This window comes from Trachurus trachurus, assembly GCF_905171665.1.
Source record: "Trachurus trachurus genome assembly, chromosome: 6".
In the NCBI taxonomy this organism is placed as follows: Eukaryota; Metazoa; Chordata; class Actinopteri; order Carangiformes; family Carangidae; genus Trachurus; species Trachurus trachurus.
This window is the reverse complement of record NC_139897.1, coordinates 17,131,352-17,156,564: the sequence shown is the minus strand read 5'-3', so window position 1 is coordinate 17,156,564 and position 25,213 is coordinate 17,131,352. Positions and strand designations below refer to the sequence as shown.

The window sequence follows — 25,213 nt, the reverse complement described above, 5'->3', positions numbered from 1 at the left end:
ACAATTAGAGACATCAGCGTGTGTGAGGGAAACCCACCATATTCTGGCACCTGTCCCGTGCCTCTCTTTAGCAGCAGCCTCACCCGCCTGCCTCCCGCCTTGATGAGTTCAATGGCACGGGCATGAGTCATGTCACGAGTGCTGTCCCCGTTAATCTCGATGATCTGATCCCCTACCTGGAGGAGGCATACAGAGTGGACACAGTCGATTCCTGTCAAACTGTGGGTGTATATCCATGTAAAGTTGACTTTTGCTGCACAACCACTGTCTCCACTGGAGCAACTGGGGAATAAAGTGCCACTAAGTGCCGTGTTCAAATGCACTTTGAACAGAAGGTACTGTGGGTGAGCAGAGGGTCACTCAGTCAATGAATTCATCCACTTACTTACTTTCCTCCTCTCCTCCTAACCTGTGAGCTATATCTGCTCATGAAGAAGATGGGATGGATATTAAAAATAAATATCTGAATATCAAAGGAATAAGTGTCATATAATATGCATAGCAGAGGAACAGAGGCAGAAACTATCATCTTTAAATCCAGTGATCTATATGACTCATGAACAAGGTCAAACATTTTATTCCTTTTGCGCATCTGACTGGATTAATCACTGACACTGACTGACTAATTCCAATCATCTCCAAAAGGGCATTTTATCTTCATAGTTTTTATCATCTCGTCCGTGGCATCTCACCCTCATCCTTCCATTACGTATAGCGGGGCCATCCTCGGCAAGACGCAGCACAAATAGGTCCATCTTGTACTCTCTGCCTCCGCGGATGCTGAAGCCAAAACCTTTAGCGCTTTTCTCCAGCTCCACGGTGAAGTAATCGAAATCCTGCAGAACAGAAATGCACAGAACTTGCAACAGACCGACAGCAAATATATACAGATAAATATGTTGACTCAATGCTCCAGGCAGCATCAGCTTAGGCAGACAATCTCTAGTCTGACTGTACCTGTGGTCTGAAGTCAGCAGGGATCCCCAGTGGAAACTGTGCAGCCGCAGGATGCTGTCTGAAGTCCAGCAGGCCAGGCGGGTGTCTGTAGTCCAGCGTCGGTGGCTGTCGATAGTCAGTAACCGGTGGGTGGCGGTAGTCTACCGGAGGTTGCCTGTAATCAGTGAATGGAGGATGGCGGAAGTCAGGTTTGACGTCCTGTCTGGCTTTTACCTCTGACCTGTGAGGATCAAGAAACAGACTGAGATCAGAGGGGGAGGTTTGTGCCATGATGGAGGCTGTGCTGTGTGCAAAGGAGTCCTATAGCAAAATGTAGATGTAACGTTTGAGCGTAACACGGCATGTGAGGGCCGAGAGTGTACGGATCGCTGTGTGTGTGCAGCCAAGGAGGCTCACCAGCAAAAGGATGGAAATATCACTGCGTGTTTTGAAACTTTTATCAAGCTCCCACTTGTAAAATGGGCACAAATCCACAGCTCTGGGAGTGCTTCTCTCAGTGTCTTGATCTGAGTCTCACATGCACGCGCACACACACACACACACACACACACACACACACACACAAACACACACACACACGCACCCACACTTTTATAATCTTGATACAGGGTCTGATCGTTGAGTTCCTGCATTATAGAAGCGAGACCTTGAGGTAAATTATTCACTGGCACAGTAAGAGCTAAGTGGTGTTATGCAACAAGAAGAAACCAGCCTGAGACTGAGAGTCTGAGCGGGACACAAGTTGTCAGCAGTCACAGGTTTTCTCTCCCAAACTCACTTGGCGTGCAAGGAGAGGACGACACACTCTCGTCTATTCACACAGTTTGATGTGTGTCACCTTTGACTCCCGCTCCTTCCTCCAGTCTCAGAGATTCTGTTTTTAGGGAATCTCACAAAATGTTCCTGCTGAGTCCAAGCAGGAACGTCCCTCTTAGCACGCCTCTTACCTGCCATCGTGGAGGTAGAGCTGAGGAGGGGGGCCGGGGGGCTGGGTCACTGGGCTCTGCTGGCTTCCAGCGGCTGCGGGCTGGGAGGCTGCTGGTGCAGGAGGTCCAGTCACTGTTTGGCTTGTCTGAGCTGGTGTCTGACCGGGCTGGGCAGGCGGTTGGCCGGGCTGAGTGGCCATCTGGCCCGGCTGAGGGGCTGTTTGGCCGGGCTGGATGCCTCCTTGGCTCGGCTGGGCTACAGGGCTGGGCTGGGTCTGGGGGCTGTGTTTCTGGGTCATGGGGCTCTGCTTCTCCGAGCTGGGCCCAGAATGTGAACCTGTGGGGGCAGAGGGTGAGACGAAAGTTCACCTGGGTGAAAAATGATGAAACTCTAGAGAATTAAAATGAACTGAAAAATGGAAATCTGCTGGGGATGTTGTAAATGTAATGTACTGCATTTATCTGCTGAATAATGCAGCCTTGTTTTAAAACACATACAGGTGCATCTCAATAAATCAGAATATCATGGAAAAGTTTATTCATGTCAGTAATTCAATTCAAAAAGTCAAACTAATGCATTATATAGATTAATTACACACAGAATGAAACATTTCATGTCTTTAGTAATGATTATGGCTTACATTTAATGAAGACCTAAAATTAAATATGTCAAAAAATTTGAAGACCAATTTGAAAAAAAAAGCATTTATGGAAATGTTGTCCTTCTGAAAAGTATGTCCATCTATATGTACTCTTGGTTGAGGCTATTTGACCTGCACTACTGGAAATTGACTTTTCCGCGATATGCTAATTTATTGAGATGCACCTGTATTGAGAAAACTGTGTCATTGTCATAAGACATGGATGTAAAGTGCCACCACAGACAAAACATTGCAGCTGCATCACTCTTCATCACCCTCTGTCCTTATTTTGACTTATTTACTTCAGAATACTGCAGATAATACATGTTGTGCCTATGTTTCCCCCCTAGACAAGTAAAATATATTCATAGGACAAGAGGAAATGATTTTGTGGAGTTGTCTTCATCAAGTACAAAGAGAAAACTTAACAAGGAGCGTGACACTCACCCTCCTCTGGTATGATGTGCAGTGTGACTGTTAGTCCAGCATCTTTAATGAGCTTGACAATGTCTGCATGCGGCATGCTGATGATGGACTGTCCGTTCACAGCCAGGATCCGATCGCCCACCTTCAGCTTCCCACATCTGTCTGCAGGGCTGCCCTCAATGATACGTCCGATTTTATGAGGCACAGCTGGAAACAGGCAATAACACGGTGGTTGACAACCCCAGTTCTGAAGAGAGATCTCTAAAGGCACTGATAAAGGTCGCTCTTTAAGTGGAGGAATTGTTTTGCCATATGAGATCTGTGGGACTGTGCAGCCGCTTTAAAATTACAGTTACAAATGCCTTAAGTGGCACTGTCAATGCACAAAGGTACTGTACACTGCTACGATGTCTGTTTTTATTTTAAACTTTAGAAAAACCAAATCCAGAAAAACAGAGGAATTTAACTTCAATGTAAAACATTTCTCAACACCATCAAACCACCATTGTTTTTGGAGTTCAATAGATGTTTCTTTGACTGCATGGCTATTTGTTTGACACATATTATACTTCTGACCTTGTTTTGTCTTTGAAGTGACAGAGCAAAGGGAAGTTGTCTTGCAAAAAGATCTGATCAGATATCTTAATACGTAGTTGATATTAATAATACATTTAAATCACTAGAACTGCATATTACTAAAAGTTTTGCTACAAATACCACATAGCACCAGAAAATATAACACAAAAACACACAAACAACCACTTGAAGACAGTCATCACATCCTTGAGCATCCGGTGCTCATAAGGATTCAATGTGAGCTCAGTAACAACCTTCAGGCCTCAGACAGAAGCAACTCACTGATGACAGTGGCGTTCTCTGGTCTGTTCAGGGAGCTGATGATGACGAAGCCGAAGCCTTCATTCTCCTTGCGGTGAATGACCACATCACTGGTTTGCAGGGCAGTTCCCTCTGAAGGAGACGTGGCAGCGGGGATAGCAACAGCCGGAGGGCCCAAAGCTGAGGCAGCATCGCTGCGTGGAGAGCTGTGTTGTGTCGACACTGAGCCAGGGCTGCGCCCATTCACAGGACACGGTTCACCTGGAGGAAAGGAAGCAAGGAGACATGATGAGTCAAAGCAGCAGCTCAGCTACTTAAAACACAAGTTGTCCAAGTTGTCTTTTTTTAACTTTGATGATATGTGCAACAGTTTTGTCAGTCTTAGTTAAGTGTGAGAAAACAAATGGCAGGAGGACCAAGAAAAACACAACAGTGAGTCCTCACCAGGCATTAGCACCCTCCTCCTCACAGTCAAGCTGACTTGACCGTTGCGAGCAGCTGCATGCATCAAGTCTATTACGTATTTGTGCGGTTTCCCAGCAACCACATTTTTATCCACAGAAATGAGCTCATCCCCAGGTCGAAGTCGCCCATCACGCTCAGCAGGAGTGTTCTCTATTATAGCGCCAATAACAATCTGTTCAAAGAAAATCAATATTAGCAGCATAGATGATGGTGAAGAGGATGAGACAGGCGCACGGTGGAATCACACACTGTTGCTTTATCTCGCTTGCAAACTAGTTTTGGGTCCTGGTTGCATTTTTTCAGTCTTTATGATTGTTCTTCTGCCACATTCTCACAGTTTGCATGCTGTTGTACACTTGCACAAATTAGCAAGGCATTACTTCAGTATGGGAGGTACTGAGCAGTTACGTGGGTCAGGACAGCGTGAGAAAGACAAAGTGTGTGTGTGTGTGTGTGTGTGTGTGTGTGTGTGTGTGTGTGTGTGTGTGTGTGTGTGGAAGGTAAGTTGGTTAGGTGTGTGAACTGTAACTGGATGAAGAGTGTGAAATAAGTTTAGGTGCAGGTCAGACGAGGTTGGTGTGCATGGAGTTAAAAGTGTTTGTGGTCCAGCCCGTCCCATACGAGCCTTGTCACGGGCGTCCGGACTCACAGCCTGCACGGCCTCGTCTCCCCCCAGGATGCGGAAGCCAAACCCGGTCTTCTCTCTCAGCAGGTGCACCTCCACCTCTTCATACTCTGGACCTGACCCACAGACAAAAAAAGGTTGACTCTCATTTCAGATTTTCACATGTTCATGTGTTTAAAGTGACATAACTCTCCGTTTGTTGTGTGACTCTGTACTCACGTCGGCTCTCGTAAATGGCTCTCGACTTCTCATACAAGTCGTAAGGGTCGGGCTTGTTAAGATCGAAGCCTTCATTGGAGTCAGGCACAGATGTGCGGTGCTGCGGCTGGTTTGGGAAGGGAGTGCCAGGTGGCAAGACCGGACCAGACAAGGTGGCCTGGGGGCTGCCATGCGGGTCCCACTGGTCAGTCAGCTACAAGGAAAACACAGGCAACAGATGTTTAATTGAAAGTAGGGACCCTATTTTAAAGCTGTAGGTCTTTGACACATGGACTGTGTCTCCAAGCACACCTGCTATTTTGGGTCATGTAGGTGCAGCAATGCAAAGTGCTCAGGGGCTGGGTGATGTGATGCATGAAGTCACCGTTAGCCTGTCACGTCGCTGGTCTGAAACAGCTGTGTCCATCACAGTGATGCGTGACGACAACAGCTCGACAACGGAAAGAGGTTTTTCTAGGAAGTTGTCTTGATGCTGCAGAGTGACACAACCTGAACACACAGCAGCTCAAATCTGCAGCCAGCGGCAGATGGCGGGTGTTTTTATTTTATAGAAAATAAATAATAAAACATATTGATGGGGCTGTTTATATGACCACATCAACCCGACACTGTTTCAATTTTATTTCCACCCCTTCTCACGTTAAAATGTGACACAGCAGCACCTGCAGTGTGATGCATTTCGTGACAAAAAATATGAAATTTACAAACATTTATTTGTAAGGAAGAAAGTTGAGAATACAGAGTGGGGTGTGTGAAGGACTGTTTTTAAGAGCCTGGTATCATTTGCATGAAATTTGATTAAGGTAAACACAATGGACAGCTGTGTGTAATGGCACTGTGCTCTGACAGAAGCTTCCAATTCATCAACACGTGTCCTCCTGCATTCAGATGGCTACAGGGATTTAATGCACTGTAAGAGAACAATTTCATACAGTGCGTGAGAAATGTTGTGATTTAGTAACACAAAGCAAAAAAAAGAAATTTTTTGGCAGAAGTGAAAATGACACAATTTGAACTTGAAAGAGATTCGTCATTTGCGAATCTTCTGACTAGTATCATGAATGAGTGCTGATTGTAGGAGCAGTAACAGGTGCAGTTAAAGTATAAATCTGAAGAGGTGTTGAGCAGCTGGTGAGGTGAGAGGTCCGATGTGATCAAACCAATAAGCAGGACAGGACGGGCCGGTTCGTGTCACAGTAAAAGCAACAGCCAATCACCTCTGAGGCGACGCAGCCTCAGCGACAAACTCCTGCCCAATGTGCTGCTATCTTACCCTCTCTGCTTCAACAAACAAATCTGGTTCCCAGATGCACATTTTCTCTCTCTCTGCCCCTCTCTCTTTCGCTCTGTCACACACGAACACACACCAGCAGAAACACATTTGGTTCAATCATCGTACCTGCTTGGACGCCTTCCACGGAGAGATGTGGCCTGAGGAGGAAAAGAGAGAAAACACAGTTGGCAGAGAGCAGACTCAGACAATCTGTCAGATCTTTATCAAATGGCAAAATACAGACAATTACAACCACAAAACAAAAACAAATCTGACAGAACCTACATGGTGTTTGTATAAATGAGATATTGGATCCGAGTATTAAAATCGTCCTTCCCAATGTGTGAGAGAGGTTCTCCTTCTCAGTTTGCTGATTTCATATTCCTCTGTTTTGACTTTGTTTGTGTAACTCTTCTTAAACGGGTTTGGTTGTTGCGTTTGTTTTCAACATAATTACATCATTAGCTGCGGGCAAAAACAGAGACCCCCCCCAACCCCCCTCCTCCAAACACACACACGCACTCACACACACACACACACACAAAGCAAGTCACAGCAAGTCATATTTTATCTGCATGTAGGAAGCAGGGAGCACTCTACATCGCAAAAACAATCTCATCAACACAGCTCCCCTGTGACTCCACTGAATCAAAGACACACGCTACATTTATGCTGCAGAGACCCAAATACATACAGTTAGACAAGAGGGGGGGGCATGCAATGGCTGCTTCATGTAAACATTCTTACTGAACCTTCACACATGTGGGTTGAGACACATGAAGACGCTCATCGAGCACGAATGACTACTGCAGCATCGCTGATGAGTCCTTCAGCAGATGTAGGTGCTTGTAAAAATATTCCTGAGATATTTAATATTTATTCAGTTTATGAGATTTTCTGAAAAATGCCAGAGAGCACTAGATGGAATATATTTATGGAATTACTCTCCATCTACATCTGCCTGCTTTTTAGATGTGCGAGATGAAAGACAGGGCACTTGGCAACAACGGAGCAAAATCAGTGAGGGAGGGGAGGAGAGGGGGGCTGTTGAGGAAAAAAAACAAAAAAAAACAATAGATCCCATGTGAAGACAAAATGAGAATTGGAAATTCTTTTTGCCTTTAATCTTTTAATATTTCCCTATTTCTCATCCAAGCCCTTCTCTGCTCTCTCATTTAAATACCTGGAGGTCTTCTCCTCTTGTAACTAAATGTCCTCCGTCCCCGCTGTGAGCACGGAGGAACAACAACAAGATACCAGAACAAGATGAGGAACAAATAAAATCCCTCCCGTCCATGATTGCAGGAAGGAGGGGGGTTTGAGAAGAGCTCTCCGTGGTGCTGAAATGATTCAGGACCGTGGCGGCAGCAGCAGCAGGGGGAGGGCTCTGTGGGAGGTTGGGACTAATAAGCACATTCTGCAGGGACTCGGGGGTCTTCAGGGACGCCTTAAAGGAAGTCTAATAACTCATCCTCATGAAACTTCCCTTAATGACCCACTGAAGGAAATGAGCACAAGCTACAATTGTCCACTCACATTAAATAGAGGCGTCACCCTCATAGATGCATTAAGCTTAATTTAAATGCTAATACTGTACACTTCACTGGCATATGTGCCGGATGTGCGACACACACTCGTACGCATGCTGATGAATTACAAATGAATGACTGCTAGAGAGGCTTCATGTGGCTTCTCTCACGAGTCAGTGGTCAGGCAGTCTGGCAGGCCGGCCTCACAGACTAGCCTGCTGCGCTCTGGAAGGCCTTCAGATCGGCCTGATTGGACACCCCCTTTCCTTCACAGCCATGATCTGCGTCCTCATTGGTGCCGCAAAATGTCTCTAGTCTCTGGTTGGCTCCGCTTCAAACTGGGATGTCGGGACGGAGCTGTGAACACGACCAGAGCTCAGCGGCGCTCTGGCAGAGTGCCCACACTACAGCGGAGCATTCAGACACACACACACACACACACACACACACATAGACACACACACACACACACACACACACATAGACACACACACACAGAAGTCTAACACCCTGTCTGTATTACACACAGAGCACCAAGGCTCTCAGTCACACATCGGAAATCATGTGTACAACCTGAATTCCACTGTGAGATGTGGGATTTCTGTGCTCTGCAAAAAAAATCCCACATCTCTAAACACAAACATGCTTAAACATTCCTGACATTCTGCACATCTGAGTCACAGTAAAGGACCTTGTCCCTTTTTTCACCCCACAGAGAGGAGAGAGGCACACAGAGAGCCACAGAGGCTCTCGCTGTGTCAGGATGATCGTCCCCATGGGGCCGTTGTCTTGAGCTGTTTGATAGAAACGGCTGATTTTGAAGGAGATGGTATCTTTGGGGGGAAGGGAGGTCATTTGTCACGTTGAGCTCAACATTTAGAGGGATATCCATTTCAAGCTGTGTGTGCGTGTGTATGTGTGTGTGTGTGTGTGTGTGTATCTATGTATGCGTGTGTGCCTATATTTGAAGACAGATTTGTGTTGTGTTGCATTAATGCGTGCAGCGCAATCTCACATTTGTATTGCATTTCAGCAGCCTCTTTAAATGGCACATCTGACAGGGCAACATGACCGTGTTTCTTTGCAAAGGTTAACCACCAGGTGGCAGATGTCGGCTCTGCATGGTCATAAGATGCTTCAGGGCTCAGCACCACAACATTTGATCTCAGCTGCATGCATACTGAAGTGCACACACACACACACACACACATTTTTTTCTATTACCACTGAAAACACTTGAGTCATTTGTGCTCATCACTGACTCAATAGACTTTAAGTGACTGAATAAGTTCACCTACATACAGTACCTAACATACAGAGCATAATCAATTCACTTTGATCATGCAACCGTTTTCCAATACATCTCCAATATTTGTCGATAATGTAGTATAATCTTGGGTCAATAAGACCACTGTCAGCGAACCAGCCAGCAGCTCCTCCATTCGATAGTCTGATGTATCACCAAGAGCTTATGTCTTTGATTGCTTTTCAGGTCTGTGATAATAATTCCTGTCACATTTCAATTAATTAAACCTGAGATGCATATAAGACTGATTACCTCCATCCCTGATTAAACATAACCCATGAAAAAGAGAGCGTATCTACAATTTTCCCTTCATTGTTCTGTTATCGTCTCAGAAACAATGCAAATCAACTCTTCACTCCTGGCCAATTTCTCTCCAGAAAAATCTACAGACCTGACGACAAAATGAGCGTGAAAATGTGAACCGCGCAGCTGCAGGGTGGCACATCAAACGCAAACGGTGAACTTGTGAACATTGTAATTTTACATGGCCAAAGGACAGGAAGTCTCTGAACTCTCTGAACCTTCATCCAGGTGCTGCTGGATGCTAAATCATTGCAGTGCTGACTGTGTATGTCTGTCAGGTGGTCATGGACTCATTAGTATATTATGTAGCTGCTACATGTAATTATTATTAAGTCTAATTTTGACTCTGTGACCAGAGCACTTCTTACAGAATGAGTGTAAGAGCACATGTCAAACAAATACAGCTTTCACCGTGCAATTTAATTTCCTCGCAGGTGGCCAATCTTGCAGGAAATAGGAGAGGAGGGAAAATGGCCACACTCCATGTTGTTCTGGCAATATTACAAGAACTCTGCACTTCAAACTTCCCCACTGTGAAATTTTCTCTCATTCCTCTTTTGGGGCTACTTTATTACTCCATTTTGATTTATTTTTCTCAGACTGAGGGCATGTGGTCGTCTCCTCCTTTCACTTCAAGAGGGAAGGTAAAACGCCGAACGTGTGCAGAAAACTAAAAGTGGTGAGGTGCAGCTCATTACAATGCAGAGCTTGTTACAGGGGATTTGACATGTGGCAAGTATTGTGGAACAACACTCGCCCTGAATTGTGTGGCTAAACACACAGGCGGCTAACAGTGAAATCTATCAAGAATATTTTTAAATGTTTGCTTAAAATTCATGTGGGTGTAGGAGGAAGCATTGTGCAACTGTGAGACAGATCCAGGAAAACACACAGACTCAGGCAGGGTGGTGGGTAGCCTGTCATTCACGAAAACAAATCGAGATACGGACAATAATTTCCAAATCGTAAAAGAACACATTTAATAATAGGGAGTATTTTGGGTTATAGTCAACTGCTTCTCATTAAAATTGAACATCTATGTGCTAAAAAGTGTGAGAATGCTGTTTCATCATCATTTCAGAGCTGTCAGACAGCACAGGTAGCCAAACGCCATCATGCCAGCCAGCCAGTGCACCTTGTTTGCCAGCTAGATAACACTCTCCACACTCGTTTCTGTCAGAAAACAAATTACAGTAAAATAACCGTATTTATTTTGAACACGAGTGGCCCCAGTGAGAATGAAGCTGCTTTCACCCCCCCGGTGGCGTCGGTGCCATCTCAACCCACAGCTGCACTAGACCTAACAGTGAGATTACCGCTGCTTCTCATCCCAACTCTGCGCCGCGTGTTGCGTTTGAACAGCTTTTTGAGTTGTTGTGGCTGAAAACACTTTTCCGTGTTAAATCCCCTCCTGCTTCTCTGCTGTTTCAGTGGAAAACATCGAAGGCATGTTGGTGATAAGGCTGCATTACTCCTGATGGCATCTGCTTACTTTCTTTTTTGATCTGTAGTAATGAGTCAACCGATTAAATACATGAAACATGAAACAGCTCATTTCTATTTAATAATGTGTCCTGTGGTTGTCAAATCATCAAATGATCTAATATCACTGAGGAAACATTGAAGTTCGTAATTCTTAAAAAAAAAGAAGTCATAAGTAATTTTTTTCTCAATTGCGGATTTGTGAAATAATCCTGAATTATTACATTTTAATATTTTTATACACTTTTGTTAGGAAAACAATTTGTCATACCAAAATATATATATATAAATGTGATAATTTACTCAGTTTTATCAGGCAACATGATTCTTTCATCCTCTTTACCAGTGGTTCCCAACATTTTCCACCTCAGGGTCACTAGAAAATTGAAATTCTTCCAAATCTGACGACACACACAAAGAAATGGACTCTCAGAGCAAGTTTTCATGCTGGAGTTTTTGCCATGGATATAATCATCTTGCATGCAATCAATATAATATACACTGAGTTACATCTATATAGGTATTTTGATGGCCAACCAGTGGGCCCGGGCCCAGAGGTTGAGAACAACTGCTCGAAAATATTAAATATTCAAAAATAAAATCTCATCTTGAGACTTGAATAAAATCATTTGAAAGTGTTCAGAAATACAACGGGTCTCAAAATGACCATAATCAAAATCTCATTTGCTCTCTCAGCTCTCACTATCAACTCCTACTACTTGACTCATCTCTTGTGAAGTTGCAGCTGGGGCTGAAGATGCAGCAACTCCACAGTTCTGCATTTCAATCAGAAGTCATGTTAGAGTCAGCTGGGAACTCGCTGTTGAACTGAACCCTCCTTCATTTTTTTGGGGCTAAAATTAGGTTAGTCTTTGAAAGATGCCAGAACTGCAACTTGTGATTTGACACTTATTGTGCTGTAAAGCTTTTGGCCACAGCTAATGACATAAATAGATCAAGGGGGAACAGCAGGTGGTTAAGAGTTTGACTATTTTAGGAAAGTAAATCACATTTATAACCCTCAAAACTAAAAATGTTGTTACACAGACATTACAAAAATAAAGCATTTTTATCCATCAATCAAATTTAATATAAATCTGGTTTATTTGGCACTGGTTTAATTAGGTGTCATTTACAAGCTGACACTGTATTAGCAGACGGACGGGAACAAGGAAACAGTTTCTCTCTCTCACCTGCTGCTCTCTGTATGAGCAGTGTTGCCTCCGCTCCCACAGGACACTCTTTAAGCATCTCCACCACGCGTCCATGTCCGGCCGCGGCCACCGGCTGCTGGTTCACCTCCAGGATCAGATCTCCCTCGATCAGCCCCAGCGCCCCCTGTGAGCCCGGCTCCAGCACCTGCACCACAGCAACATGACAGCATCCATCAGTCAATCTGACCCACTCCAACTCGATTTTAGGGCACCTTCCTACTTCACTGACAGAAATCTTCTATTGTCGACCATAGTAAATAAAAATAGAAATTGTTATATGCTATATACTTTATTTTTGTTATGCAGGGCCGTGATTCTTCATTTCACATATTTTGAACTATTTCTACACACATAGACTAGAAGACAAGGCACTAAGATAGTAGTTTTTATATAGATATTATAAAGACAAGGCGCCAAGATATTGCGGAAACCTGTGGTGCAATTATTTTACTCAACAGGCGTTTTTTTTTTTTTTTTTTGATTGAACATGAAACTAATCCTCATTTAGATGATTTGTAGTGCAGATGTTTTTTGACATAAATACAACACGGATGAGAAAAAGCATCTGTTACACTGCAGCTCATCCTGTCTGTTTATCTATCTGCTCTTTACTGCCTGAATCCTGAATACACAGGCTGGGGTGCAGCTCCATTCATTCATAACCATGGTATTAGATAGCCGAACTGACTTCCTTCTTTTCATGTCAGTCTCTTTCTCCTACGTTGCACTGACTGAATTAATTGACCTGCTGTTTTAAAGCAGAAGTAAGCGATCCGGTCGTTTTGGCTAACTTCTTGTCAGCCGATGGAGTTAGCAGTCCCCGCCCTCGTCCCTACGTCACCACATTCACACGCATCCCTTGGCTGCACACACAGAGAGGACCGCCCCTTTATGCCGTTCTCTCTCCTCATTGGATAAAGGTTGTAGGATACAAGGAAGTACTGTATACAAGAAGTTTTCTCCTCGGCTTACAGCAGAGCAGAGTGACTGACAGACCTGTGCTTCAGACCAAACACTCTATATAAGTGATTGCTGTCGGAAGATATAACTATTTAAGACTTATATTAACACAAACATTCCGCTTACTTCTGCTTTAACTCTGCCTCGAGTTTACTGCTGAGTTTGGCTGGCTAAGACTGAGATGACACTCTTTAAAGAGGAAACCAACTTCCTGAAACATGGACACTACTGTATAATTTAAATATCAAACAGCTCCGAAGGCTTTTGTTCCAGGACTTATCGCTGCCTGAGTGAAGAGATGTGCAGATGATGATCACCTGTTTAACTCGCTGACCAGTGGGACTGTCGGCAATAGTGAACCCAAATCCTTCCGCCCCTTTCACCATCGTCACCGTCAGCAGCTCCGCCCCTTGCGCTGTTGCCCCAGCGACCCCGGCAGTCCCCGAAGAGGCCATGGACACGTTGTCCTCGTGAGGCGTGAGCGCAGAAGCCGAGCCGGGCGTGGTGGGCGGCAGGGACGAGCCGTCCAGATGCGTGTCCCCGGGGTGCGGCGCCCCGGCCCCGGCCAGCGCCTGAGCCGGCAGCTGGGAGCTCAGCGACAGGTACTCGAGGTACGGGTCGTAGCTGCCGCGGCCGTTCACCACCAGGGGGCGGTGCTCCAGGCCGATGGGGGTCAGGGAGGTGCTGGCTGCGCTGTTGGGGTCCTCGGGGTCGAAAGGCAGAGGGTATCCCCGACAAAGCACGAGGGTGACGCTCTGACCGATCGGCACCGACTGGAACAGCTTGACGACGTCGGCGTGCGTGGTGCCGAGCACGCAGATGTCGTTAATGTAGACGATGACGTCACCTGGAGAGGAACAAGACACAACGCACACAACGGCTTCAGCCACAGTCTGACTGTAGAGACCAGGGGTTCTCAACTAGTCTCACTCTGGGACCCACATTTTCCCATGGTCATTAAGTCGCGACCCATTTTTATAGAATTCAAACCAAGATTTAAAAAAAAAAAAAAAAGCCTTTAAAAACTACTTTTGCTCTTAATTGAGCAAAGTGCATTTCAGAGCACATGAATGAAACTGAGGAGGACCATGACAACTGCATGTAAGTGAATAAAAATATATCAAACTGCACAAAATGGAGACCAACAAAATGATACATTTGACTTCTAATGCATCTCTGCATTCAGAGCATGTTCACAAAAGTGAATAAATAACAAATTGCACAAAATAAAGACCCACAAAACAAAACAAGGTATTTTCACTGCATTCAGGCCACATTAATAAGAAACTGATATCTTTGCATTCAGAGCAAATAATAATTAACTAAGGAGGACCATTACAACTGCATATGTGCAAGTGTTGTGTGCCTTTCAAAATAGGTTATATTTCAAAATAAAAGACATATCCAACATCACATGCGCATTAAATATGTACTTTTTTTGCCCAGCTGTCCTCGACCCATCCAGAACAGGTCCGCGACCCACTTTTGGGTCCCGACCCACCAGTTGAGAACCACTGGTATAGACAATACGATTCAGCAAAAATACAACTTTACTGTCACCGTCTGCTGCATGATGAAGGTCAAAACAGTGTCTCTCTCAATCCTCATATAGTCTAATTATCGCTGTTCACTGCCACCACAGGTAATCTACAGGTGCGAGAACGAGGCAGGGTCAGTGTCTCTGTGAATATAATAATACAATAATAATATAACAATTAGTATGTCTGCCACCACCTTTCATCTCCTTTAATTGCTTGTTGCATGTTGTTGGGTTTGTGTGTTGCTTGGGCTCTAATGGTTTTTATGTTGCTGTTATTTTGGGTTTTCTATCATTGTTCTTTTGTGTTTTTGCTGCTTTTATGTCAAAGCACTTTGTAATCCCTTGTTTTTTAATTTTTTTTTTTACATAAAATAAATTCAATTTGGCTTGATGATGCAGCGACAAAGCACTGATGCCTCCTGGTAAAAAAAAAAAAAAAAGGTGCTGGATTCGATTTGATCTCCACCCACAGTACAAAGACATGGACACTAGGTCTACTAGATAGCCCTGAATTGCCCAGAGGTGTGAATGTGTGTGTTGTTCATCTCTATGTGTCTGCCCTGTGATTTGACCACCACCCTGCATGGATAAGCAGTGTAGCCATTGGATGAATGGATTATTATAAATACGTCATTTTAAGTCTCAGCTCCGGTGATGCACTTTTATGTCACTTTACAAGTCTAGTAACTAGATGGAAACAGGAAATTAACAGGTGTATGTTTCTTCCTGTGTGTGCCGTATTTATCACACCACACCTGGCTGGTGTGCTGATGTTGTCAATTAACTAAAATTTTATATTTGTGTTCACTTAACCTGATTGGTGGTCGACATTTTTCCTGCATATGTTTAACAACAAGGCGAAACAACTTCACCAAATGTGACACTAGATGCTCTGTCATCTCTGCTGTAGTTTGAACGTGTGGAAAGTTATGGATTTTAGCTTTAAAGTCACAGCCCCATGACAAATGCATCTGCCTCAAATCCTCTATTTCACACTTATGGAGGCACTCTCTGTTACACATGCAGACACACACACACACACACACACACACACACACACACACCCTGCATGTCACATACACAATCGTACACAATCCCTAAGAGCAATGCCACACAGCTCAAATAGGCCAGCTAATCCCAGCCAGGGAGCGCCTGTATGTGACTGTGTGAGTGTAAATGTGTGTGCGCATGCATGTGCATGAGCAGTTCTGGCAATGTCACAGAGCAGAGAGGAGCAAGGAGTTAGAGACAGAGAGAGAGAGAGATAGAGAGAGGGGGAAGAAATCAGAACAGAGAGAGAGAGAAAGGCTGACGGACAAGGATAGAGGGATGAAGAGTGAAAAACTAGGGAGGTAGAAAGAGACGAGAGATGAAAATATACTGAGGCTGAAAGCAGGGGAGAAGTGTCAGATGACATGGTTGGATAAGAAAGCATAATAAAGGGTAAGTCAGAGAGACAAAAAGAGAGATGGAGATAAAATAGAAAGAGATGGGTTCCAGATAAAGAAGAAACTGATAGGCAGAAGGAGGGACATTAAAGCAGAAAGAAGCTGGGAGCAGGAAGGAGGATCCCCTGCTCTGAAACCAGCAGTTTAGGCACCAATCACGCAGCGTGGGGCCAGCTGACAGGTTCAGAGCAGAGCACACATAAAGCCCTGTACACTAATTCCTTCCCTGAACCTCAGGCTACAGTCCACTGTGACTTCTACTAACATCAGCTCTTTGAGATAGAGCCTAAATATTTTGTTCTATCTATGAGAACAGGTAATGAAGGTGATGTGTTTCTCCAGGATGTTTCGCTAATGGAGACATGCTGGTTGTTGCAAGGATTCACTGTGAACCTCCTACATATAGCAGGGTCTCTCTCTAACAGCTAAGTAAGTCATGTGTGACTGTACACTGCACTCCTGCTTCTGTGGATTACAGATCTTTGGTTTTATGAATCAAAGCACAGGTATGAGGTTATTTCATTCGTGTGTGACTGATTTCTAATAACACTCTGACCACTGGTGCCGGTGTAATGATGCAGCACCTGCAGTGCATCTGTAAAAGCAGAGACGTTTCTCCTAAGGAAGTAGGTGTTGCGTGGGCTGGTGTCAGTTATTATGGCCGATCAAATCTGTTCCTCCCATTAAAAGCAGAGCAGTGTTTGTGCTCTGACAGAGGACTGAGAGAGTGCGGAGAGGAAACTTGAAGTCCTTGTCTGGGACACACAGTGCTACAGGCACAAATATAGGGCAGCCCAAATACGCCACCACCGGCCACTGATGTCCCCTTTTAAGATGAATTGATATTTCTGCAGACACTGAAACCTCCACTGCTGAAAGTTGTTCATTTTTTAAGATGTGCCTCCACCATTCTTGCAGGATTACTGCAATTTGGTTAATACAGTGGCAGCTTGTGCTTCGTTTGAATCCCAGTTCATTTTTCAACCTGCCGTCAGAATTCAGGAAAATATTTATCACCTGTGTCCATCTTTCCGTCCTGGGCAGCTGGTCCATCTGGTATTACACTCTTCACTTGGAGGAACTCGTCCGGCTCATCACCCCCTATGATTGTAAAGCCAAATCCCATGTTGCTCTTTTGCAGGGCTGTGGACAGGAAGTTGCCCTTCAGCTGGGTGGGGTCCCTCGTAAACAATGGCTTCTCTGCAGGGAGACAAGTAACATGATGCCATCATATATTTGATATTTAGAAAATGTGTACTTTTGGTTTGTCAAATTATTTGTGTGTGAAATCATGAGTGGATCTATTGTATATAATCAACCTATAAGAAGCTGCAGTTAAAACTCAGACTTCTTTGTGTGGAATCTACCAAGTGAGCTATCGGGGCCCACACTTCAACAGTTTGTAACGAGAGGCAATGCTCACACACAACACAATAGTTTAGTAAGCTGTGCAAAGCATCACCAATTTAAGTACATGCTCAACGGTCCCGTAAAAAACAATGAAAACTGGACATATTCACTTATATTAGGGTTAGACTTGGCACTGCTGCATAGTCTTTAGTGGTATTTATTTAGTATTTATTCACTTGTATCATGCTTTTGTGGTATTTAATCATGTCCTTCTATTTTTCAATTATCTCCTACTTTAAGATCATGTTATTGTTTTTGTTGTGCATCTAGTGTTGTGTTGATGTTGTCCTCTGTCCTCTGTGCTGTTTGTCGGCTGTATGTTTTTTTTGACCTGGATCAATAAAGCTTCCCTAACCTAACCTAACAGGATGTGAAAAGTGGACATTTCCAGGAAAAAGAGGATGTTTGTTCACCCTACGTTACTTAGTTCCTGATAAGCTGACTCACTGGACATATGTATTTTTTCCCTCAGATGAAGCGGTACATGATGTACTGGTCTAGGATGACCTCGTGCGTGTGTGTGTCTGGATTAACCCACGAGGGCCCTGAGGGCGAGCATGTTCTCTGTGCCCCGTACTGCCACGGATCTCCATTCGACCCTATACATTGTGACATTGTGTATCTGCCCTATGAAATACTCATGAAGCTGCTCATTCTACGACATGGGTTTGAAAAATAATCATAAATGTGTAATGTTCAAAGTGAAGAAAAAATAATGTGTAGAAAATCTCTGCAACAGATTAACAATCATTTAAAGAAAATCAGTGAGCGCATGAGTTTTCAGGGATCTGTGCATGTTCTTTCTGCGGTCCTTGCGTTTTCTTATTAGTGCAACTGAGTGAGTACGTCAGCATGTTTTTAGCACTACGCTCTATTTTATTCCATATGTACCTCTGTATATAGTGGGCAGTGGGAGAGCGGACAGACCCTGGCTCTGCATCTGCCGTTGCTGCTCCAGGCGTCTCTTGGCTTCCAGGACTGGGTTCTCAAACTGGGTCCTTCGATTGATGTGACTGAAAATACATCGAGTCATTAAAAATAATGGAAAAGGGGTAATTCAGAGCCCCAAGACAAAAATAGCAACACAACAACGCAGTTCTGTACTCTAAACTTTACAATAAAATGCACTGAAGAGTCAAAGGTGAAAGTGCTTATTCGGAACAATGTTGCAATGTTGTTCAGTGTATTGAATCACTGTTACATTTAAAGATCCTGCACACATATTTGGTTGACACTGCCATGAATCACGTGTTTACTGCACCTGGTTGGGTGAGAAAAAAAAAACTTGCATCGTTTCACCAGTACATTGAGTCCTCATGTTATTTCCAGCATTTAGGCACCAGAGCAGAGGGCTCAAGTTAAAAGAGCTGAAAACAACCCTCAATTTTTTTAAGTTGACATTGAATTAAATGACTCAGACTTAGAGGAAATTGTTCCTAGCCCTATTTTATCTCAAAATATTGAACTAGCATTTGACACAGGCATTTCTGCTGCATGTAAAATCAGAGTTCGTCTCGGGTTGGACTGAGAAAAAAAACAAACACAAATATACATTAAATACTTGACGAGATGAACAGAATTTATCAGCAGCTTAGCTTTTCTCTGTGGACGAGCATTTCACTGTCAAAGTTTAGTCAAATGAGCAGAAAGATATAAAAAAGAGATGAGAAGTTTTGTCATTTATAATTCATAATAAGATGTTGTAAACCATGGAAATGGATTTCCTGTTCTACTACAGAGCAGCCGAGTTAACCAAGTCAACGGGGAGACTTACTCTACATAGTAGCTGCCGTAGATGGGATCATCTATCTTCTCCCAGCCATAGGGCAGCTCTGAGAGGAAGGGGAAAACAAGAGGAGGGAAATTAAGTCAGTTTACGCTCAGAGCAGAAGAAGGAAAGCAGACACTAAATTGAACCACTGAGGGGAGGCGACATGAATCTCAGGGCTCACAGCTAGACGCTCCCAAAGTGCTCCTTTAATAGACAGACAACACTTCGATCTGCAGCACTGAATAAGCTCATCAATACAACGCTGGGCAAAGAGAAAAAGAACATTTAAAATTGTCTGACACATCACATCCCGCTGCCCTCTCCTCCTGTCATCCTCGTCCCTTTGACGTGTGCACAAATCCGTCATGGCCAGAACACTTTCAGCCGACTACTTTGTGTTGGTCTCTCTTGTTTCTTCTCCCCACCCACTCCTTTTTTCCTCTATGGCCAGTGTGTCAATTGTCTCATCCTCTCTCTCTCTAGTACTCTGCTCCCTCCTCACTTCCTCCATCCCTTTGCTGATATACCTCTCCACGGCTAAAGAACTGGGTCAAGGCAATGCAAAAAAATCCTTCTTTATACCTTTTTCTTTTATTTATACAAACTCTCTTACACACAATGTACAGCCCTGTAATGAGCTCCCTCTGTCGGCATATGCAGAATTCAGGATGTTTTGGTTTTTGGCTTCACCGCTTCACTAAGGAACAAGGAAACCAACAAGAGGATCGACACACACAGAGTGACATCTAACATTAATCAGTGTTACTGAAACACTGAAAACAAAATGTGTCTGTAGCACTATGTATGTATATGTGTGTATGGTTCAAAAATTGTCTAGTACCAAATGTTGTCATCTAACACAGGGCCTAATTTTTCGTTTTCTTATGGTTCGATGAGATTAAATCAGGAGCACGCATCATTTTAGGCATAACTGTTGTTTTGGCGAAACAACTTCATAAGACTTTTGCTGCGTTTGCCAAATGAAAAAATGGTTTTGGACAAAATATGATGGGAATAATAATAATAATATTGTGGTAATAAATATAGGAGCATCCTTCAAATTGCTTCACTCGGGACATTTTTTCTAATCATTCATTTGTCGTAGGAAACATGAATCGTGTCCTTGTCCTCAGATGAAATGAAAGCATGTTACAGTTAGTTGCTGTGCAGTCACTAACTCTGGATGACGCTAGCATTTCATTTGAATGTAGATGTTGCTTGTCGAAGGTTGAATGTTGAAAAATTTACCTATAATTATTAGGAAATCTCAGTTATTTCCAGGAAGCTTGCAAAGTGGATTTCAAATTACAGATCCGAAAATGTTTTTACTTCTCTAAGCAAAGTGTTGTCTTGGCAAAAGAGCAAATGACCCAGCACAGAAACTGTACCCAGCCCTGTCAAGTGGTTTCAGATTAATTTACTCACCGACTTGCACACACACTAATCTAAAACTTTTTTTTTTTTTTTTTTAACAATTATTCAGTCTGTGTGACGCCAATGCTGTGGCATCATCCCCTCATGCTGTAATGTAATTATGAACAGATTTGTGATCTTGATATTAATAATCTGTATGTACTGTGTGTGTGTGTGTGTGTGTGTGTGTGTGTGTGTGTGTGTGTGTGTGTGTGTGTGTGTGTGTGTGTGTGTGTGTGTGTGTGTGTGTGTGTGTGTGTGTGTGTGTGTGTGTGTGTGTGTGTCCTGGCTGCTGAGCATGCTGACTGTGCAGCCCAAGGTGAAAGGGGTGGATGCTGCAATTATCTTTTCTCTGCTTTACTGTTTCCTCAAAACGCCGGCTCTGCACCGTCATTACCTAAAACGAACCCTCTCATCCCCGAGGTGGAAAAGTCGGACGGATTCACACTTCAAAACCACCTTAAATTCCCTCCCACCTTTTCCACGAGCCACCTTAAATGTCGGCCTAACTCATCCACTAGTCGCTTGCCCTCCCCCTAAAGTGAAAAGGGAGACAGTTTCCATGGAAACCACCAGTGGAAGTGTTTTTTTTTTTTTTTCCTCGCCTGGGCTGAGGGCTCTGTCTTGTCTCTATTTCCTGCCACTGAAATACAGAGAGCGAATCTGTGTGTGTGTGTGTTTTATGCACTCGTATGAGTCTATATTTGCAGTGTGTGTGTATTAGACGTCTCTGTGAGTGAGAGCGTCATCTTCTGTGACAGTAAATCAGACACCTCATCATGTGTCCGTGTATGAAGAGAGCACCGAGGGGCTCGCCTGGGTGTTCGGCTGCTTGTTTGTGGGAATCAGTATTTGTTTCTCTCTTGACATAAAGTCTAATTGTGATTCCTCTGCATTAGATGACTCATCTCCCCTCTCACACAAAGTCTCCCTGACCAACAGGCAGCCCAGAACAGATACAATGAACTCATATAACTCAGAGGGGGGAAAAAACAACAACATACCAATCATAAACTCAAGACGCCGAAAAACTCAGACCAAAAATCAACCTCTAAAACTTCAGATAATATCTGAAGGGATGCAGTTAGCAACTATTTTCATCATCACTTCCTCTGCATATTGTTTCTCAATTAACTGATGAAACATCTGGTGTAAAATGCTCATCCCAATTTCCCAAACCCCAACTACATTTGGTTTTAATATCACAGACTAATGAAAGCAGGAAATATTCACACATGAGGAGATGGAAACAATGCCAACACAGCAGTTATAATGTTCATAATGTTCAGTTCGATTGTAAATTACCACTTAACACCGGCACAGAGGCGGACGGGAACTTATTTGATTTGATTTCTGTTATTGAGTCTGAAACCTGACGATCGCCAAACCAACATGGAGCAGCAACGGCTAAATGCTAAATGTGATTTATAACGTCAAGACTGAGGTTAATTAAGTACGTAATTGTTGCAGCTTTAATCACAAGACCACCACTCAGTGTTGTTATTTGTGTTTATACCACTACACTACATGAGTCAAGATGCAGGGAGGGACATTAAATAAATAAGAGCTGTCAACGCTGTAACAAAGAGACAGAGGCAACAAGAAAATGAGATTAAAAGAGTGAGAGAAATATAGGCAGAGAAATGGTCCCAGTCCAGACATGACGGAGTGTTTTAACAGTGATGTAACTCAGAGGTAACATTTTAGCACATAACTCCTTCACTCAAAGTCCCCGTCAACTCTCCTCACACACAAACCTCCCTCAATCTCCATTTGTCTCTTTCTTACTCATTTTCACGGAGGGGCTCTCACAGGGCGTCATCGTATGCACATCATTGCCACTTCCTCTATCTTCATCGTTTCTCATATTTCTTGTTTTCACCACCTCTGTCTGGGTTAGTCTCTGCTGGTTACAGACAGGGATTCAACACTGTGACATTGGCCTCAGGGAGGATTTCAGCCTCTAAATGAGCATGTGCTGCACATTTTCATCAACGGCACTAAGACGACTTTGGGATTCAGTGTGGAGGCAAAGACAGAACTGAAACCAACACTTGCCCATTATTTGAAGCTTGTCCGGCTCTTTTCTCTCCTCCTCTAAGCGAGAGAGAGGAGATATGGGTTTGCGTTATGTAACAAAAGACTTGCCTGACAAAAAGACTGCAAGCGAACCAGATCTGTGGTGACAAGCCATTGAACTCTGAGAGTCAGTCTCAGCATATAGATACAACACAATGCACATAGAAGTTGCACATTCGTGCAAACACATGAACACAAACAAGCATCTCCTCCTTATATTCACCAAAAATGCAGCAAGGGAGCAAAGCAAGCCTGAGAGGTTGAGTGAGGGGAAAGGGAATAGTGAATGAGGATGTCAAATGCTAAAGGAAAGTGGAGCAAAAAGACCAGACATGCATGAGATGGAAGCAACGGAAAGGGAATAACAAGAGGGAAGCTGCAAAACCAGCATTGATGAAAGTATGTCTGAGTGTTTGTCTGCTTCCTGCCTAAGGCGCTGAGACTCTGGGAGAAGCTTCAGGCAGATGGGCAGTTAAAAGCAGCACCACCCCTTTCTGCTGTTCCCTCCCCGCATTTATTGTGTTATTCACTCTCTTTGCAAAATGTGACATCTTCACTTCCATGCATTTTTCATCACTCAAAAACTACATGTCCATTAATGTGGGAAAAAAAAGGAAAATAGTCTGTAAATAGTAACTTCGTGCACTGAAAGCGTGCAAAGAGTGTAATATCAGTGAGAGTACAGCATGCAACTAGAAGCTACAAGGAGATCATTAAAATAAAACAATAACATGATGAATGAAGTGCAGAGCAGCACCGCGCTGGATTAAACTACTGTATATCCTCCTGACATCCATGTGGCCGCTGAGCTGTTTGTACTGGAAAAGAACATTTTCTGGCAACTAAACCTGTTTTCTGGAAGGCATCAACTCGAAGGTGCTGCGAGAGGATGTGATGTGTCATCCAAGACCTTCACAAACGTTCTGCTAACAGCCTTTGATTCAAAATCCTCTGCCAGTGATCACTCAAGCATTAACTTCCTTTAACCACTGCTTCCCCCCAAAGACAGAAACTGGCAGACCAAAAAAGAGGGAGCCCAGATCAACTTTGCACAGTAGATAAACTGCAGACAAATGAAAATAAAGAGCGAGAAAGACAGACAAGGGAGGAGATGGAGGGCAGTAAATGGATATATTACCACTTTCAAACATGACTGATTTATTGACTTTTTACTTCTGAGAGAAAATGGCTGCATTAGTCAGGCAAAATGAAAAAAGTACACAGTCTCAACATATTGTACGTTTTAATCAATCTGTGCAGTTAAAATGTTGTCAGTAACTTTCCTAGTTATATAGGTCCCTGGGTTGTTAGCTGCCGTGACCTTTCATCTACATATTTTTAATAGATAAAGAGCTGAAGTGAAGTTTCAACTGTTCCAGATGTATAGTAAGATGTCCATGTCATTTCAGATGTACATTCATTTTCTCCAGAGGATAAATCGTGCCACCACGAGACAGTTTTGGTTGTTGTGTCGTGAGATATGCTGCTGACCACCGTTGGATCAATTGCCATGAAATTTGGTGGACGTTCAGTCGCCTCCATGAACTGTAACGTCTCTGACAATCACTTAATTTATTACCTGTTAACATTACAAGGTCAAAATTTCTATGTACTGTATGTAATATTTTGGTTTATTATTATTATTTACTGCCTGTGTTTAGTGCTAGTGGCATCGTGCTAACAAGAAAAACTATGATGGTTAGTGTGGTGTGCAACGCCTGCTTCACATGTTGCATTGTCACTGTGAGCGTATTAAACAGTTTAGATCAATTGTAAAGTCTCTTGGTTCGGTTTGTGTGCAAAACAAATTTGTCTTTTTCTTTTTTTTTTACTTTGTTAAATTCACAGTAGATTCAAATTCTAATATTGTGCTGAGGTAGACCCAAACAGAGCCAGAAGCAAATGCAAGTTGTTGCACTAACAACACAAAATAAGTGATCACAGAGCCGTGCAGCTGACAGAGACTTGGCTTCTGAACATCGCTGGCGTTGGTGAAAACTGATCTTTGCTCTGCCAAGACGAAGCTAAAGTACGTCGGCCATGTTTGTGAATTGACAACAGTGGTGTGTGTGTGTGTGTGTGTAGGGAGTGAGAACCAGTTTGTGCAGAGCTGAGCAGTGATATTAGGATTCCTGTCACAGACTGGCCCTTTACTGGGCAGAGGGAGAGAGGAAAAAAGAGAGGGAGATTGGAAAGGGAGAGGGACAGAGGCGTGAGGTGAAGGAGTGCAGAGGGGAGAATAGAAGGAGGAGAAAATTGAGGAGTTGGAGAAAAGAGGACAGAAGGTACAGGAGGTATTGATTCAGATCTCACTCTGGAGAATCCCATCACAACCTAATTCGCTGACCGACGGCTGTGACAGGAGCAGAAGTGTAAGATCACCGATTGA

At 43.6% G+C, this 25,213-nt stretch overlaps 1 protein-coding gene across 1 annotated transcript in view; it reads right to left on the bottom strand.

Moving 5' to 3' along the window:
- The window catches only part of magi2b (membrane associated guanylate kinase, WW and PDZ domain containing 2b), a gene marked incomplete at its 5' end in the record, with an annotated part of 75,931 nt that overhangs the window by 1,752 nt on the left and 48,966 nt on the right, over nucleotides 1–25,213 (bottom strand). Inside the window, 15 exons of the mRNA XM_083973149.1 lie at nucleotides 38–176; nucleotides 693–836; nucleotides 958–1,177; nucleotides 1,905–2,220; nucleotides 2,972–3,157; nucleotides 3,809–4,048; nucleotides 4,232–4,424; nucleotides 4,878–4,993; nucleotides 5,097–5,289; nucleotides 6,496–6,527; nucleotides 12,183–12,348; nucleotides 13,481–14,010; nucleotides 17,169–17,351; nucleotides 18,453–18,574; nucleotides 19,336–19,393. Coding sequence (XP_083829275.1) covers nucleotides 38–176; nucleotides 693–836; nucleotides 958–1,177; nucleotides 1,905–2,220; nucleotides 2,972–3,157; nucleotides 3,809–4,048; nucleotides 4,232–4,424; nucleotides 4,878–4,993; nucleotides 5,097–5,289; nucleotides 6,496–6,527; nucleotides 12,183–12,348; nucleotides 13,481–14,010; nucleotides 17,169–17,351; nucleotides 18,453–18,574; nucleotides 19,336–19,393 — 2,838 coding nt within the window. The remainder of the gene's footprint in view (nucleotides 1–37; nucleotides 177–692; nucleotides 837–957; nucleotides 1,178–1,904; nucleotides 2,221–2,971; nucleotides 3,158–3,808; nucleotides 4,049–4,231; nucleotides 4,425–4,877; nucleotides 4,994–5,096; nucleotides 5,290–6,495; nucleotides 6,528–12,182; nucleotides 12,349–13,480; nucleotides 14,011–17,168; nucleotides 17,352–18,452; nucleotides 18,575–19,335; nucleotides 19,394–25,213) is intronic.